Source organism: Patella vulgata, chromosome 5 (assembly GCF_932274485.2).
Source record: "Patella vulgata chromosome 5, xgPatVulg1.2, whole genome shotgun sequence".
Lineage (NCBI taxonomy): Eukaryota > Metazoa > Mollusca > Gastropoda > Patellidae > Patella > Patella vulgata.
This window is the reverse complement of record NC_065883.2, coordinates 59,193,556-59,210,985: the sequence shown is the minus strand read 5'-3', so window position 1 is coordinate 59,210,985 and position 17,430 is coordinate 59,193,556. Positions and strand designations below refer to the sequence as shown.

The 17,430-nt window shown below is 34.9% G+C and overlaps 1 protein-coding gene and 1 long non-coding RNA gene across 5 annotated transcripts in view; one reads left to right on the top strand and one right to left on the bottom strand.

Annotated features, from left to right (window-relative positions):
• LOC126820806 (uncharacterized) overlaps positions 1-17,430 on the top strand; it is a 124,026-nt gene that overhangs the window by 82,286 nt on the left and 24,310 nt on the right. The gene's annotated exons all lie outside the window — the stretch shown is intronic.
• The window catches only part of LOC126820741 (delta-like protein 1), an 86,316-nt gene continuing 78,900 nt past the window's right edge, over positions 10,015-17,430 (bottom strand). For all 4 annotated transcript variants that reach the window (XM_050548841.2, XM_050548842.2, XM_050548844.2 and 1 more), the window contains 5 exons: positions 16,785-16,915; positions 15,591-15,760; positions 15,210-15,423; positions 13,041-14,052; positions 10,015-12,044 (listed from right to left, as the gene is read on the bottom strand). In XM_050548841.2, the coding sequence (XP_050404798.1) occupies positions 11,912-12,044; positions 13,041-14,052; positions 15,210-15,423; positions 15,591-15,760; positions 16,785-16,915 (1,660 nt within the window). In that variant the 3' untranslated portion in view covers positions 10,015-11,911. The remainder of the gene's footprint in view (positions 12,045-13,040; positions 14,053-15,209; positions 15,424-15,590; positions 15,761-16,784; positions 16,916-17,430) is intronic.

Here is a 17,430-nt window from a genome sequence, read left to right as displayed (position 1 = left end):
ATCGCTTGGATAACTAATCGAAATAACATTATCATATGAACCAAATTGAACAAAAGCAAAATTGGTCGAAAGGAAAGAAATGATATGGGAGATTTAACGTCCTACTGCACAGAGGTTTAGCTCCTTTAATATGGGGGGGTGGGGGTGGATGGCTGAATGGTTAGCGTGCGCGCGCTGTATCATAAAGTCTGCCATTGAGTCGACTGGCGTGGTTTCGAATCCCCGGTTGTACGTGGCAAGGAGTAGGGTTGCCTGTCCAACCTCGTGGGTTTTCTCCGGGTCCTCCGGTTTCCTCCCACTGCTAAAGACCCCTACGCGCAAGCGAATTATTGAAATGAAATTAAACCATATGTTGGTCCCGAAATGACCTAGTTTGTGTCGAGTGGACGTTAAACCCCATTTCTCTCTCTCTCTCTCTCTCTCTCCCTTTAATATGGAGGATATAAAGAAGTACAGTCGGTCCTAACCGGTGGACATTATTGAGCAATTAAAGCTAGTCGCGTCAATTTGGGTACAGTGTATTGGTTGTTGGGGAATATTCACACATTTTTTGTCTTTATTTGTCTTTCATCATTCTGAATACCCATCACCTTCATAAATATATGTATCTGCTTTGATATTTTACCAACAATGAAAGTTTTAATGTCAACGTACTGGTTCACTTTTTATTATCTTTTTATATCTGCTTTAACCTATGAGGACTGATATATAAGTCCAGTTTACTCCATATATCTGTCCATCAGATTTTATTAATACTGTTATATCTGTAATAGAACATTTAGATTAACTTTGAACGTAAGTGGCTATGTTATAAAATTGCTAACTTTAACTTTTTCTAAATTAATATTTGTTTAATTAAATGAATGACTTCGTTTGATGTAGTCTTTGTATTGTTCTCTTCGGTATCAATTGCAAACAGCCAAAGGGTGCAAAGCCATTAATTATGCAGTTATAAAAATCCCAAATTCCATCTGTTTAATAGGTTTTAATTGTAGAACTTCCTAGTTAAGACAATGTTGGGCTTTGTAAACAGGTTTAAATAAATTAAACTGCAATTGGTGAGAAGTCTGTTCATCCATGTTAAAATGTTTAGATTTAAATGTCTTTTGATGTGTATGAATCGAAATAATGCATGGATAAAGTGCATTGAAGAATATGATGGTTGCATTTCCAATTATGTTCTTAGTGTGTTTATAGAGAAATGATATTCAATTGTTTGAGTTTAGGAGGTAGGGTTGACGTCGACAAGGGCTATCCACACCCGCGTCTTTGTTGTATAATAATTACAGAATTCAAAGAGGCATAAGCAATTAGCAAAACCTACCCTCGCATTTTACACGATGATGTAAACAAGGCAAGCACAAAGTAATAGCTTTGATGATCATAAAAAAGCCGATTCTAGTAATGTATTTCCCCGAAAGGGAATAAAGTAGTTTACAATATAATATGTAACGCATCGGTGAGTTTCGTATAATATCGTCACCTGTGACGTGAATATTATAAATCTGTAATGTCATTCATCTTCGCTCACTTTAATCGATTTTATTCTGAGGCCAAACTATCGCTTTCTACTATAATTTCCAGCACCAGTTATCAATTATGATTATCCATAGTGGTCATGGAATAATCTCGACAACAATAATCACTCACACGGTTGGTAATAAAGATGGCACCAGTGGCGAAATTTTGATTCACTGCATCAATTAGGTAATGAGGTGTTGAGAGTTGTCCCAATATCTCGAACATTAATTCTCTTATTAAAGATAAACACCCGGCATAATAACACTATAGAAATTCTCTTCCGTCGTCCTCCGCCATTTTATAGCCCCAGCAGACGACAACAGCAATAGAAAAATTCCGCGACTTCTTTAAACAATCCTTACATTTATACAAGAAATTCATTTCTGACGTTTTGGAAAGTATATTGACTTTAATATACCATGTTGACCATTACAAGTGTCATATGATGTGTATTTCCATCAATCAAAATGACGTGGTATCGTTATTTCAGCTGTCATTAATACTGAATGTTATAACCGATACCTTATTGTTACTCAAATATTATATTGGTTCAAATTGCGGCCAATACTAATATCCCTTCGAATAGATTCATAAATTATCGTTTCGCCTTACAACATAATTATATTTGTTCAAGATTAAGACATTTCTAACACGTTAAATATTTAGACTGAGTTTCACTGTTACATACATTTCACATTTACCGTCTTGTTGGTCGTCTATATTCCTGGTTTACCTTGGAATTGTTTATTTATTCAAGTCTTTCATGAAAACAGAAATAGTCGCCGTATTTGTTGAATCTGGTTTAGCAATTTTTGATTAATGGTATAATCGTTATTTACATTAATAGTAATATAATACAACAACGGCCTTATTCACAAATACTTTTAGATCCTAAGCTTTTCAGTGGATAAGAGATTAAATTTGTACTGAGATGTAGAGGGTAAACTGTTTAGACATTTTAGATGAAGTTTTCGGGAATAGGTCACAAGGCTATACGCCTTACCAGAAGTAATAATTGATAAAAGCTAAATCCTCAAAATCTCATATAATAGATTATACGACCTATATCATAGACTCTCGGATTGTAAATGTTTGAATATTACGTCATACTTGGCGCATATTCGGTAATAGCTTGGGGGCACCAAAAATTGCAATATCCGTTCTTTGGTCTGTTCAGTCGACTCGTATGTTTGGAATAAAGCATATATATACATTCGCAATATTAGGTTTGAACCTAATTTTTGGGACCAGTATTGACCAGTATTACTGTTTGGTTTAGTGCAGTGACTACGGTCTCATCTGTACCCAGGGATTTTCCATCGCGCAGGGCGGAGGGTTTGGCAAGGTACAGTCTATAGTCGTTCAAATGGTACGAAAACCGAGGCTCCATGTACACCTAGGCCGTCCACGTAAAAGAACCTTTTACTGGAATTCAAAATAAGAGTAGGGTCCGGGCAAAAATTCCCCCAATACTTTGCATAGCGGTTGGTATTGAATAGTAGGAAGTTAGACCCCATTTCATTTATGATTGTTCCTAGTGTCTAGCCAATTCGTCATGTGACAATTAACAGTTTTGTGTTAAATTATCTTTGAACTTTAGTATTCTGACTTAATTGCGAGTCTTGCAGGACAGTCTTTTATGGCCATAACGTGCCAAATTGGTAAAATGAATACCAGGGAATTTATACTTTTGGTTACAGTAATTGGTTCGTTCAACGCAATTTTATCGTCTAGTGTAACAAACATTTTAATTTTACGTTAAAGGTCGACTAACGGTGGCCGTTCGGGATTTTTAATGATTATCAAAGGTTTTTAGCTACTTAATGATTTCAAGCTACTACTCGAGGGACACGTTGGCAATTTTGGCATAGTACTAAAAGTACAAGACCAATTTCATGTATATCATATTAAATTTTATTACTACTTTAGTATTTTAGTACTAATAAATGAAACAGTTTATGATTTGAATTTATTTGATTTGGAAAATGATACCGGATGTAGAACCTGCCCGAGAATAACGACTACGGCGCCTTAAGTGGGCTGAAAAGTGGGTCATATCTCTGTGTTCTTCGTGTTGTATTTTTTAGGGTAGAAACTTTCTTAATATCGAAATTAACTCTACCATATTCAAAAAAGAATGTTGTCAATTATTTGTTCGATCAAAGTATAGAGATTGATAAAATAACTAAAATAATCCACGTGCATCTACTTGTGATTCCTTGTTAAATGTACTCTCCAGAATTGAGATGTGTAATGGGTCCTTGACTGGAATTAAATTGTTTTTGCCGGAGAATGCGATGAACTATGATATGGGGTGATGTAACACGTTAGAATTAAGATTAACTATAATAGTGGTGGTGTGATGGAATCAGCCACAACTCTCCATCTTCAGACGATCATACGATGTTCCTTTCCGACAAAACTATCGATCCTACCGCCCTCTGTACTGAGGGATGTCGTAATTCCGTCTAGACGATAACTCAACCACAATGTGATTAGCCTACAAAATTGATATTAAGGGTCTGTAGACAGTCTTCCTCAAGGGAACGATCAACTTCGCCAAGCATCGTTTTGTGTGCTTAACACGTTAATCACAGCTCCGATTGGAAAGACGTTGGTTACGACGTACAATTTCTATCAATCGTGTCGTTCCCATTCTCTCCTCTACTGTTATAAAATGGTTTTGTGTGTTTCCTTGATTGATCATGTCGGAAACCTTGTCTTGGTTCTAGACTTATATTTCATGATGTTTGATGTAGTTTTGTCTACTTGACCCTAAAGTACAAAACGACACAGAGAGATGGGTTGTCTAGGGTCAAATATTTACAGAGAATAATTTGTCATTGATTTTCCTTTGGGATTTCTTCGTTATTTCCAGATCTTCTGTAGCAGACAGGGTCACAATACCAGTTTATCTATGATACGATAATGATGCAATACCAAATTACAACACCAAGAAATGACTATGGGAATTACTTAAATCCCATGAAGTTGTACCAGGTCTTCTAGAAAGAATAAGCATACAAAGTATCATGCACAACACCCGTCATTTATATGAAATGAAATGGGTTTAACGTCCTACTGTTCTGATCCAACTGGGTTAATGAGGCAAATTTTGCTCGGACAGCGGCCATACGGCCTACTCCTATATCAAATTACAACTGTCAAGGGATCCTTTACGTTCACGCAGATGTGTACGCGGGACCTCGTTTTTTTTGTCCCATCTGGACGACTATGCGCTGTTCCTTGACAAGCCGACTGCCCTGCACCATCGACAAGGGTAAACCACGCCGGAAAATACCGATGAACGTTCTCGGCCGACTGCTTAAGTGAAAGCATATCCTGTCACGAAGATACGATGAGGTAATGAAGTAGACTTTGGATTAAGTAATAATATAAAAAAATACATCGAGGTCTCCTTTTTAAACATATTTTACCGCCAAATTTATAATGTATATGGCCAGGTGTATTTATGACTGTGGCGTCTGAAGAGATAGCGATGCTTTGTCCAAACTAATTTTATCCGTGTACCTTGATCAGGAAATATAAAACCACATTTTATATATATGAATACAATAACTTCAAAAATCATACTTCAAAACAATTTGGTTTGTGTTCTTTTCAATATAAAACAGGTTCTGTTCATCTAATTATGACCTTTCTGGAACACGAAATGCACCATTGAAACGTTTAACATGTTCATTCTTTCACATTATTTTTGTATGAATTTCGGTCCTTTTTATTCTTTGAAAGATTAATTTTATCATCGATTCAGCCGAATTCTATTACTGTTTTGTTGTCATAAAATCATAGATCTGAGTAAGGCCACAGATGTAGTTGACAAATAACATCACAACAACTACTTATGTGTAATGAAACAGATTGTTTTTTGTGTTCTGATCGCCCATTTGTACCCGTGATGTTCTTTGATATCAACCTTTTGTTGATCGCCTTTTACTATTCACAATACATTGAAATTGCTAAACGATACACTAAAATGGCTGGTTGAAAATTGAGCAACGAAGACAAACGTTCTAGTCCATTAAATGATATAATTTGTAGTAGTTAGTTGTGTTTTATCACCACCATTACTATAGGACTATAGTAAGACTTGTAGATAAGTCTATAGTAAAGAGGTAACAGACTGCTTACTATATTTAACATATTTTGCGGTAGAATTTTGGGCACGAGCTTTAATAAGTAAATACTAATCGACCATACATGGAGAGGTATGGGAATGTCCATTACGGTACCGTTGAATTTAGTTACTCTGACGGCATTCTCACCCTGTCTAACCCGTGTTATTTAGTAACTCTGGTATAATTCTTATCCCTTTTGACCTGTGTTGTCTATTTTCCTGTTATTTAGTAATTCTTATCCTTTCTAACCCGAGTGTGTTATTTAGATGACACTGGATTCTGGCCATATCAGATTAACTAAAAGCCACACTTCGGCCGTTTACGTTTTGACACGATACAGTTCTTATTGGTCAGGTAAATATTGTAAATTACATAGGCCCCTACTCACAAAGATAAGAATCTATGTTATCAAAAATTCAAAGATTTTGCACAAGATTTCTTCTGGTGTCAAGAATCATGTACAAATGGAAGTATGGGCTTATGGCTGCGGGTGCAAAGTTAAACCCTTTTCACATGGGAACGAATTCTAGGTGCCTTTCATGTCATAAAAGCACCGTGTTGTCGGCATGATTAGTGTCTGTCAATCAGTAAGCCGGATTTTGTCACGTGTTTATCTGAATTATCAGAACTTGTCAATCGGTGTTACTGATCTAGTAATAATTGAGGACACTGGAAAACAGTTCAATTAACTCGAATGACACACATTATAAATGGGATCTGAACTTGGTATTTAGTGGTAGAAATAGTGTTGGGGAATCCAGATTGTACAGTCACATTTAGACAGAAATGATAATAAAGTATTAATTTGTACTGCAAGCAGAATTGGTGCCAGATCTGCTGTAACGTAACCGCCTTTTTATTCCCTGTTAAAACTCGCGCTATTCCTCTTCCTGACTGACAAACCAGAAGCAGCATTGACACCATTTTCATCCAATGCAATATATCCGGATCCTTTTGCTTTACAAGCGACAGACTGGAACCATCATGTAGAGTATTAAGATATTTTAGATTTTTATTAATAACACAACATGGAGCGTGTTGAGCATAAGTACTACTTTACAATTTACTTATTGTTTATAACACGCGACCTAAACCGGAAGTAGAATGATTTTATCTTGTAGCTGTAAAAATGCGTAGTAATTTGATCAATCATTCCATTATAATACATAGTTCTGTGCTCTCTAGGTTTTGTCTTAAACAAGAGAAATTATAGCTGTTATTGGAGTGATGAAGATAAGATTGCTTTGCTATTTTGTTCAGAGAGTATTTTGTTTGGAGATTATTTCTTACCGATATAAATGACAAAAATAGATAACACGCTGTGTATATATGCTACGCATATATTGTTTACATAGAGTGGGTTAATCTGTTTACAAAAATAATGATGCAATGTATTATAAATACCCATTGTTGCATCATAAACATCAAAACATATGTACCGCGATAAAGGCCTTATCTATTATAGGCCTATCGTATTGTATCAATATTAGTCACGCTTTTGATCATCTATAAGTTGTCCCATGGTGTTCTGTTTGGCCATACATAACAATATGACATGTTTTTAATTTGACACGTGCCATACTTTATTGGTACAGCCTTGTATATTTACAGAAGCCGGTATACTAAAAATTACAAAGATAAAATTAAACAAAGATAAGATTAAAGCCAAATCCAGAAAATGAACTTTGGATTCACTGAGTATCACATGAAAAACATACATAACAGAACTAACCCAGTTATATGGGACAACAATCACTTATACACAAGCACGACGTTCAGTCCCTATTTCGTTTCGTTTTTTTATAGTTCAAAATTTTATTTTACTTGTCTTTACTACACTAGGATCTGGAAGAGTTTTTATATTACCGGCGTTTTGGTTGAACTGAGGGATAAGCCAATGAAACAGTCTGTTACGGCGACTTCTTGGCTGGTCATGCACGGAACTATGGGTAAACCACTAGAAACGTCAACGCTGATTGATTAATCAATGTCTGACGTCATAGGTCAAAAGCCGCTCGTACGACCTCTGATACGACCTTAGAGTACAACTTTTCAGATCTTCATGTTGTATATGCCATCGACATTTTTTCGACGTTTCGATAAGTATTCTCTCATCGTTATCAAGCACAATGACATTTAGTGTGCGTGTGTGGGTGTGTGTGTGTGTGTGAAATACCTCTTTTTAACGTCCGCTTCCACCAAGGTAGACATTTAGTAAACTGGAAGGTCTATTGTTGTCCCATATAACTGTGTTAGTTCTGCAATGTTTCCAATCGCTAAATGCCACTAAAGGATTATAAAAAACATACATAACTCTCGATATTTAAAACTATGAAAATTGTGAATACCCCTTCGAAAAATGAAACATCAAACTGGGTACAGTCTCCATACATGAATACAATCTATTCAAGCACTGGAGATGTGTAGTATATATTAAGTTTGTTAATTGGTCATCAAAAGGAAATTTTAACCCAGCCTTTCATAATGAGGTGAGAAGCCGGAATCCAAATTGTGAGAAAATCGACGAACAAACAAAACATTATCTAAGTAGTTTGTTATTGGCGCTAAAAGATTTCCCATTCGCAAATCTTTTTGATACTTGAATATCGTCGTGAAGGAAAGGATTTTTATTCCTTTTCAAACATGGCGGTGTGTTGTTCTTTGATGATATCATTATTAGTCCACTTATAACGGCTACCCGAATACTCCAGATATTATCATTATGTTTAAACTACATGAGAAATACACTCCACTACGGCTTCAAGAGCTGAAAATCAAATCCCCTTAAGGCAATTAAGATCGACAATTCTTTAGTTAATCCCGTTCACATCCCTATTATTCATATCACCAGCGCCGCCATTGTTTAACGATGACGTATCCCACGCTGCACGTGAGACCACTCTTTTAGGCACGTTTTACCTGACGGGTCATATTGACATTAAAACCCGATGACAACCCGACATTGAAATCTTTGCTTGTTTTAAACAAAGATATTTGTAAAATGTAAGAATTTTCTTTCCATCGTGGATCAGAGATTATGTATGACCATTGTCCATTGTAAAGAAAGAATCATATCATTAAGCGATCAGATATATGGTCATCAATGGTCAACTGGTCATCAATGTCAACTGTTGTATAATATGATTGATGGTCACACTACGGTACTACTGATACTGTGGGATGATGCTCTTTATTTATATTTGTATACTTAAAACTAGCATTTTATTTTTTGGAGGTTTCTATCTATGCTGTATTGTTATATAAATGTTTAGTAAATGTATTAAACAGAGAATGAGTTATCTTGTTAATCAAATCATCGAGAAAGTTAGAAATTGGTGTTTATCCCTGTCGAAGGATCGTCTTCACTCGAGTAAATGAAATGTAATAGGGTTTAACGTCTTCACCAACCGAGATAATGTAGACGGGTATACCCCATGCAGTGTGTGAGTAAGGGAAGTTTACGTCTGGAGATCTTTAACATTTAGGCGATGAGATAAAAGGAACCTCAGGTTTTCGGACAATCAGAACGACTAGGTGCTCTTGATAGCCAGACCATCCGCCCTGCTGCACTAACAAGAGGAACTTCGATAAACAGTGCGGCGCTTCTGATCACCCGAGAATCTCACACACAGGTTCTATCCAAAAGGAGCACAGAGGTGATCAGGAGGTGTATATCCCATTTCTGCTAGTTCAACCCGTTGCCTCATTTTTCTACAATCGGAATAACAGTTCTTGTTTGCAGATTGTAAGGTCTTCATTACATGCGTCCACTAGTAGGGGAGACTGGAAACCACCTTTTCATTACAGACTTATGCAAGATCGGTATAGGGGATTATTAACGCCTATCCATGGTAATCTTAGCTCGGGTTTGTTACCGGGTTTGTGTCAAATAACTGTTCCAGAAAGTCTTCACTCCTTGATTGAGGGGAATCCGAGCGAATCCTCATCGTTATGAATTCAGCCTCTGATATTTTTTCCTTTGCCAAATTTGAGCCTAATTCATGATTCTTCACTAAATGCCAGATTAAAGAACCCAAAGCTGGGGTGCGCCCTCTTAATGACTAGGGTCTTATTATGTATCCTATTTGAAGAAAGCAGACTCCTTATGGGGCAAGAGCTAAAATTGGTGCTATGATTTTAGCCATGGAACATCAATATTCTTGATATATTTAGGTGACGTTTTCATGCATAGGGACCGAAGTTATGGAAAGATACCAGTTATATATACATATATCTGGTATGCTAATAATAGGAGTACGTTTATGCCTTTGTTCTAATCCGCATCCAATTTAATATATATATATATATATATTCATTAGTCTCTGTATTGCAAACAAATTGACAAAGATTCAAATTGAATGTTCAAAAATAGGTAATTGTGACCTCTTTATTCATAATGTTGGAAATAGTAATAATGGTATAGAAGTAGTAACAATAATTATTTACATCTTCATTTTAACTATAAATATACATATTATTATATACATGTTAACATCACAGTTATCTTTTCATTTCACTCACACACTACACTCACAACATACACACAGGCAGACAACATGATAGACATGATCCATGTACAAAATTTGTACGTACAAAATGTCAGGTTAATGAAGATATGATTTGATTTGCGTGAATTTTTGACCCCTTTTTAATATTTTTAAGGAAAATAATAACGATAATTGAACAAAATTTAATAAATTTTAACAAGTGATTTTTTCTAAAAATAACATTTTTTTCTAGTTTTCTTTAAAAATCAATACAGAATTTGTCATAGAATAATAGATAAACAAATAATTATCAAATTAAAACAAAAATAACTAATGTTTCTTTTAACAACATTCGAACAATTATTTGATAACTTAAACTCAACAAATCGTTTCCTTCTTTTTTCATTCTTAAATTTTGAAGTACCTGAACTTAACAAGAGACAGATAGAATACAAACTTAATGAAAAACAAGATCTTGGGGTCAGAAACTCTTAATGTATGGTCACATGACGAACACGTGGAGACAGGTGATAAATATGGATATCATGTGACACTTATGTAGACAATGGAATGATGGGAAGAATAAATATTATTTTAAATTATTTTGAAGACAGGTAATTAACTTACAGAGAAGTTTCAAATCTGAAAATGAATTTTAATGTTTGACAATTATCTGGTCCAAAAGTGAAATAATTAACGTTTTTGATAACATGTGCCCAATGTTTTGAAATCTCGAAATCAGCCATTTTGAAATGTTTGTTCAAACCCATCAGATAATAATATAGAATAAGGAAGAAGCATATTCCAGTTAAATAATTTAAGTAAAGTGAGAGATTAAGCAAGTAATTTGCGGAGTAATATAAATCATGCTTTTTACACAGCAGTAAAAAATAAATTAATGTTGTCACGTGGTCGATCACATGACCAGGCAAAAATCATTTACAGCCTCAACACTAAACCAAATTTGGAATCTGGTAAAATATAAACAAACACATAACATTTTACATATAACAAACATTGGACTAGTTTCAGTTATATAGACACCTTTGTTTTGTCCGTGAGCGTTGGGTCGCTTGGTAACCCACCACTTCAAGTGCTGCCATTTTGGTATTTTACAAGACGGGAGGGCATGACAAATTGCACAGGTTTTTTTTAAATATTTGTGGTGTAATACAAACTACACAAAATGCAATAGAAGTTTAAAATGATATAAATTCATCTGCCGATTGTTTTTAAACTTTAAACAATGATAATTCGTGAACACACCTCTTTATGACTGACGTAATGAAAATAGCACAATGCAACGGCAGTGATGTTGATAATGTTTAAGATCTCACTTTATTGGTCCAATGGTTATTTAATTAAGTGGTCATTTTGCTGTGTGCGTTGGAATTGCATTCCTTATTTGGAATCACCTGGTTAAGATTATTAGTCCGTGCCCTTTAATCTTGTGACGCCTGTTAGCCACGATATAGTACAGCCTCTCGGGAAAAGCTTGCATAATGTACAAGGCCTGAAGCCGGTATACAAGTATATTTAAGTTCAAATTAATAGTTAAAAAAATATCCAGCATACACAAAAAAATGAATTGGTTTGCATCTTTAAACAGCAAGGCACTTAAATAAATCCATACACACAAGTAGAATATAATTTTATATATAATTTATATATATATATATTAATGTAATATATTGTTATTAGTCATGTGCACTATACGAATCTGTATATATATTTATATATAACAATGCCCTCGGATGGTATTTATTACACTTCTGTTGCAAGCACTTCTTCTGAATAATGATGCCTTTTTTGTTCCAAAACTAATATAGAGTTTCTATTTTCGCGTTTTATTGGCTTTGCGATAACGTGAATATCTTGTGAACTGCACGAATAATCACTGAAAAGAGAAAAGAAGAAATTTATTAGATATATTTTGTCATTAAAGAACCCAATCAATAATTTTAATAAATATATATTTTATGGGCAGAAGTGGGTCACCTAATAAAAGCACAATATTTTAACAGATAGGATCTGAGCCAATATCTATTCCAAGAGAACAGACAGGGATGCCAGCAATCTAACAAATGATGCTTAGTAAAAACGTGTGAATTAAGTGAGAAAGTTGGGCGAATCATAACAGAACGCAGAAAGATAGCCAAGCACAACATCATCAAAACACAACTGCACGTTACATTACGTCGTTATCACTTGCAAATCAACTGCGTAGACTTTCTGTTCGTTGTTATTATATAAGTAATTCGGTCCAACAAAGAAACGTTATTGTATATGAAGCAATAATGTTTGGATTGACTTATTTAAGATTTTGAAATTATTTAGCAAATTATTGATTGCCTCGGATTTACAAATCTGTTTCAAAGATCTTGATTCGACTGCACAATAACAAAGCCGGATATTGTATCATAATAGACTTGAATAACGATAATAAATTATGTTCAGTAGAGGGTTAGATGAAAATATCAATACGCCATAGTAATATGACTATATAGTATTCTCTTACTGCACCTAGTTACTTAATGAGGTGTATTTTTATATGTAGTCGACCACCTGTTCTTTCTAAGAGTAAACAAAACAAAGTAAATATATTGGGCCACCATCCAACATATTAATATCATACACAATAACATATACACATTCTGTGTTCACATTTTAGAACCACTATGACGTCATGTTTTAAAGAAATACCTGTATTGTTTTAAGTGTAGGGTACAGAAACGTTCTAAATAATTCGCACCATGGTTTCTATATCCCCTTTTTCTGCCACGACTAGCATACAAAAAGACCGAATGACAAATCGGACATTTGTGACGTTAAGTCGATCAAAACTTGAATACAGAAATGGTAAACTTAAACAAGCATCACAATAAATACCTACCTATTATCTTTTCTAGTATCAGCAGAAAGAGATTCCACGTCTAAACGCTTACGCGCTTTTTCATACTCCTCCCTTTCACTGTCTCTATTACACCCATATAATTGTTCGTGTGTATTATAGTCTTTAATAAACTGTTTCTGGCTCGATTTTTCTAATATATTTTGCTTTTTATTTATTTTTTTATGGGCGAAGTCTTTATCTTCATTGTTTATTTTAATACTTGCACTGCCCGTGCTATTTGGTGGTATTGTAGTAAAGATATTTGAGTCTATACACTTATTATTAATATTGTTCACTATGTTTTGTTCTTTTTCTGTCTCCATGTTATGGCGCATCAGATTGTTTTTTCTCTTACACAATAGCACTATAACAACAATGATGATGAGAATAAGGGGGATTCCAACTCCCAGACACACTACAATAAGTAACTGGGAATTAGACAGGGCTGAATTGGGGCTCGAGTTTTTAGCGTTTCCGTGAATAGGAATAACGTCCTCCTCGGTAACTTGCACTGTGGTTTCTTCGGCGGTTGTTTCAATTGTGGTTGGTGTAGTAATTTGGGTCGATTCCGGTATAGGGGGCATACCCTCGTATACATGGCACTCTTTACCCCAAAATCCTTCAGGACACGCACATTTAAAATCAGCCACTAAATCCGTACAGTTGCCCCCGTGTCGGCATGGAGAATTGGCACAATCGTCGACATTAACGCGACAATCTTTTCCCGCGAAACCGTCAGCACATGTACACTTGAATGTATTGTCCATATCAATGCACGTGCCACCGTTTGCGCATGGCCGAATCAGACAATCATCCACATTATCCGTACAAAGTGAACCCACAAATCCAGGACGACACCGACACTGGTAATCATTAACTTTATCAATGCAGGTACCTCCATTTTGACAGGGATTGTGAACGCAATCGTTGATATTATCAGAACACGTTGGTCCTTCGAATCCTGTAGTACACAAACAGCGGAAACCATTTCTTTGATCAATGCAACGACCTCCTGAAATTTCAAAACAAGAAGAAAATTAATATGGTGCATTTTGAACATAGACAATATCATCCATAAAGGTCAATAATGATTGAACTAATATGGTTAACATTTGACCAATTGATGGGATTGGTCAACAAGTGTTCTGGTTAGTATCTTGTAAGTGGAAGATTAATCGTTATTAGTAGTGACATGTTATCATTGAATACCTCTTTATCTTCATTCTAAACGATCGGCCATTAATGATTATTTCTAAGACTGGACAGCTTCTTGACAGCTACCAGTATTGACCAGCACAGTGGACAATAGATGGACATTTCATTGTCATTCATTGATTTGTACTAACAAGAGACCACAATTTCCTGTATTTACGTGTTAATAACACATTAAATTAGCATCGGATTGTACATAACGGTTTCCATGTCACCTGCCGACATTTTTCTACGATGAAAAAGTCATTTATGATTGTTTTGTATTTAAATTGTTTAAATTCCAGTTACAACCTATCATCAAATTGTATTACTTCGTCATGTTATTAGTAATGGTATATTATAGCTTTAACTACAAATACATATAATAATATACCAACATTGTAACACATGTTCAATCATATTTCATTATTGACAAGTTTTTCTCCGCTTTATGAAATATCTCAAAATATGTAGCTTCCCGACCAATGACTAAGAGAGAGAGAGAGAGAGAGAGAGAGAGAAAAATGGGGATTAACGTCCACTTGTCACAAACTAGGTCATTTTTGGACTAATATAATATGGTTCAATGCTATTTCAATAATTCGCTTGCGCGTGGGGGTCTTTTGCAGTGGGAAGAAACCAAATTACCCGGAGAAAACCCACGGGGCTAGAATCGAACCACGCCACTTTACTCGATTTGTGTTCTAATCTTTGCATTAAGAATGACCGATGTTGATTAATTCTAATTTAAAATCTACAACAATTTGAAGCATCACGCACCGTGTGACTTGCTATGGTTGTTTTATGGCAACTTATACAGTAGGAATCCCATTTGGAATATTAATTGCACCATAAAACTATACTAGTTTCAAATCATGCATGTATTGATCGGTCGTTCCATTTTTCTATGGCAAGCAATAAAAAAGCACTAAAGGCAATAAAAAAAAATCGAACTACCAAAAAAAACTTCCTACTTACCATTTAAACATGGCTTCTCATCGCACTCATTAATCTCCATTTCACAATTTTGTCCTGAATAACCAGCATCACAAATACATGTATAGGAACCTTCACCTTCGACGCAGGTGCCTTGATTTTGGCAAGGTGCCTTATTGCAGGAATCTGCCTTATGTTCACATGATCGTCCGTAAAACCCTTTGTCACACATACATCTAAATCCATTTCCAATATCCTGTTAATATTAAACGATAATATAATAAATAAATGCATTATTAATATATCATGGATGACAATTATTTAAATTACATTAATCCCAAACACAAGGCCTATAAAACAATATGGCCGACTTTAACATTATGGTAGTAATTTGGTAAAAGTAATAATAATCAACTCCCTTACCTTACAACTGCCTCCGTTTAAACAGGGTTGTTTTTCACAATCATCATACTCGATCTCACAGTTTGTGCCAGAAAATCCTGGAGGACAGGTACACGTGTAACTTCCTTCACCAGTATTGGTGCAGGTTCCTCCATTTTTACATGGCTTGTGATGGGTACAATAATTAAGATCTGGAATTAACCAAAATTAAATCATAAAAATCGAGAGTTTAAATGGACTTTTACGGCCAAATAATTGGTTTATAAATAAACGGGCTTCATTAATTTAATGGAAGTCAAAAATAACAAATTTAACGGTTGACTACACTTCTAATACATGACAAACTTTTCTCTTCTAATGTGACTTAATGTTGTAATGTGCTGACATTGTCGTAAATCAAAACATTATTCACTTGGGAGGAGGATACCAAGTTAGTTTATGCAACCATGAATATTATGCAGACACTCAATCAATTATTGAAATAGATCGATTATTTCATATGGAAGTCAACATCATTTGTAAAACGATTGTGTCTAACAAATCTAAACGAGGTAACATCAGTTGTATGCAATTCAATGACATGGACCAGCCTTGAATCATCAGAGTTTGGAAAGCGCCTCTAAGCGAGTATTAATACTGATTGTACGTCTTAAGGAAAGCCTTGTATTTTTCTTGTCACGTTATGTTATATATGACTATTGTTCCTAATTCTCCGATCAATATATGCCAATAAACCCACCAACTGGGCGACATGATGGAACTTGCATATTAAGCATAAATTTACATGTTTGTATGCATACAGTGTATATAATACGTATTGTTTCCTTCTCAATGTCTTAATACAAGAATTACTTATGTATAAATCTGATGTTATTGTGGTGTGAAAAGTAAAGAGTTAAATTTGTGTTGTGTTTCCTTATGTCTATTTTATCATTGATCAAGAAAAAAAAGTAAAAGAGAAAGAAGGGATCAATAATTGAGTATAATATAATACATTTCATTGATCGACCTATCTCTGCCTTGTTGAAGTCATTTCTGCGTACTTTAAAAGACGCGGGTCTGTTTGTTAGTTTAATTGATTCATAATATGAGGCATAATGCCCAAAGACTTCATACTATTGAACACTACACGAATATCTTAAGTTGGCACTTGCAGGAAGAAAGTTCTAAAAGAGCAAGCTGATCTGACCTACTGCAGCAGGAATATATATTTACCTTGATTGCAGAACAACCCGCCCCACCCTTCTTCACAATTGCATTCCCAGGGTTTTGAACACGAGCCATGCTGGCATCCAGGATATGGGATACAGGCATCACAAAATCTGTCCTGCCAACCGAGACGACAGCTGAAATAATACAAAAAAAAGCTTATAATAATAGTAGTTACTTAGCATGTAAAACCAAGTGCATATACATGTAGGTAAAGATAATAGATCAATGTAAGTAATTAAAGACGTATAGCACACTTATAGTATACTAATACAAGTCATTATTCAAACAAAGGATGTTAAACCTAGGTCTATTGTTACCTATTACCTATATTCACTATTATCAAAGTACGATTTTTAAACACCTGTAGCATTACTAATAACTTATATAAATATACCTACTACCTACATAGTAAGCTCTTAGTATCACCTGATGAGGTTGATACATTGAGAAATTTATTTGTATAGGGGTCTATATAAGTAATTAAATTTAGTCAATCATGTAAAAGATATATACTTTAAGAAAATGCGTAATGTTGCCTTAAGCATTGTATTGGAACTCTTTAGAAAAATGGTAGACTATTTCCATGGTTGAATTCATATACTCAAATCTCAAAGAGAAAAAATAGTTGGCCCTTAAGGGCTTTATAAAA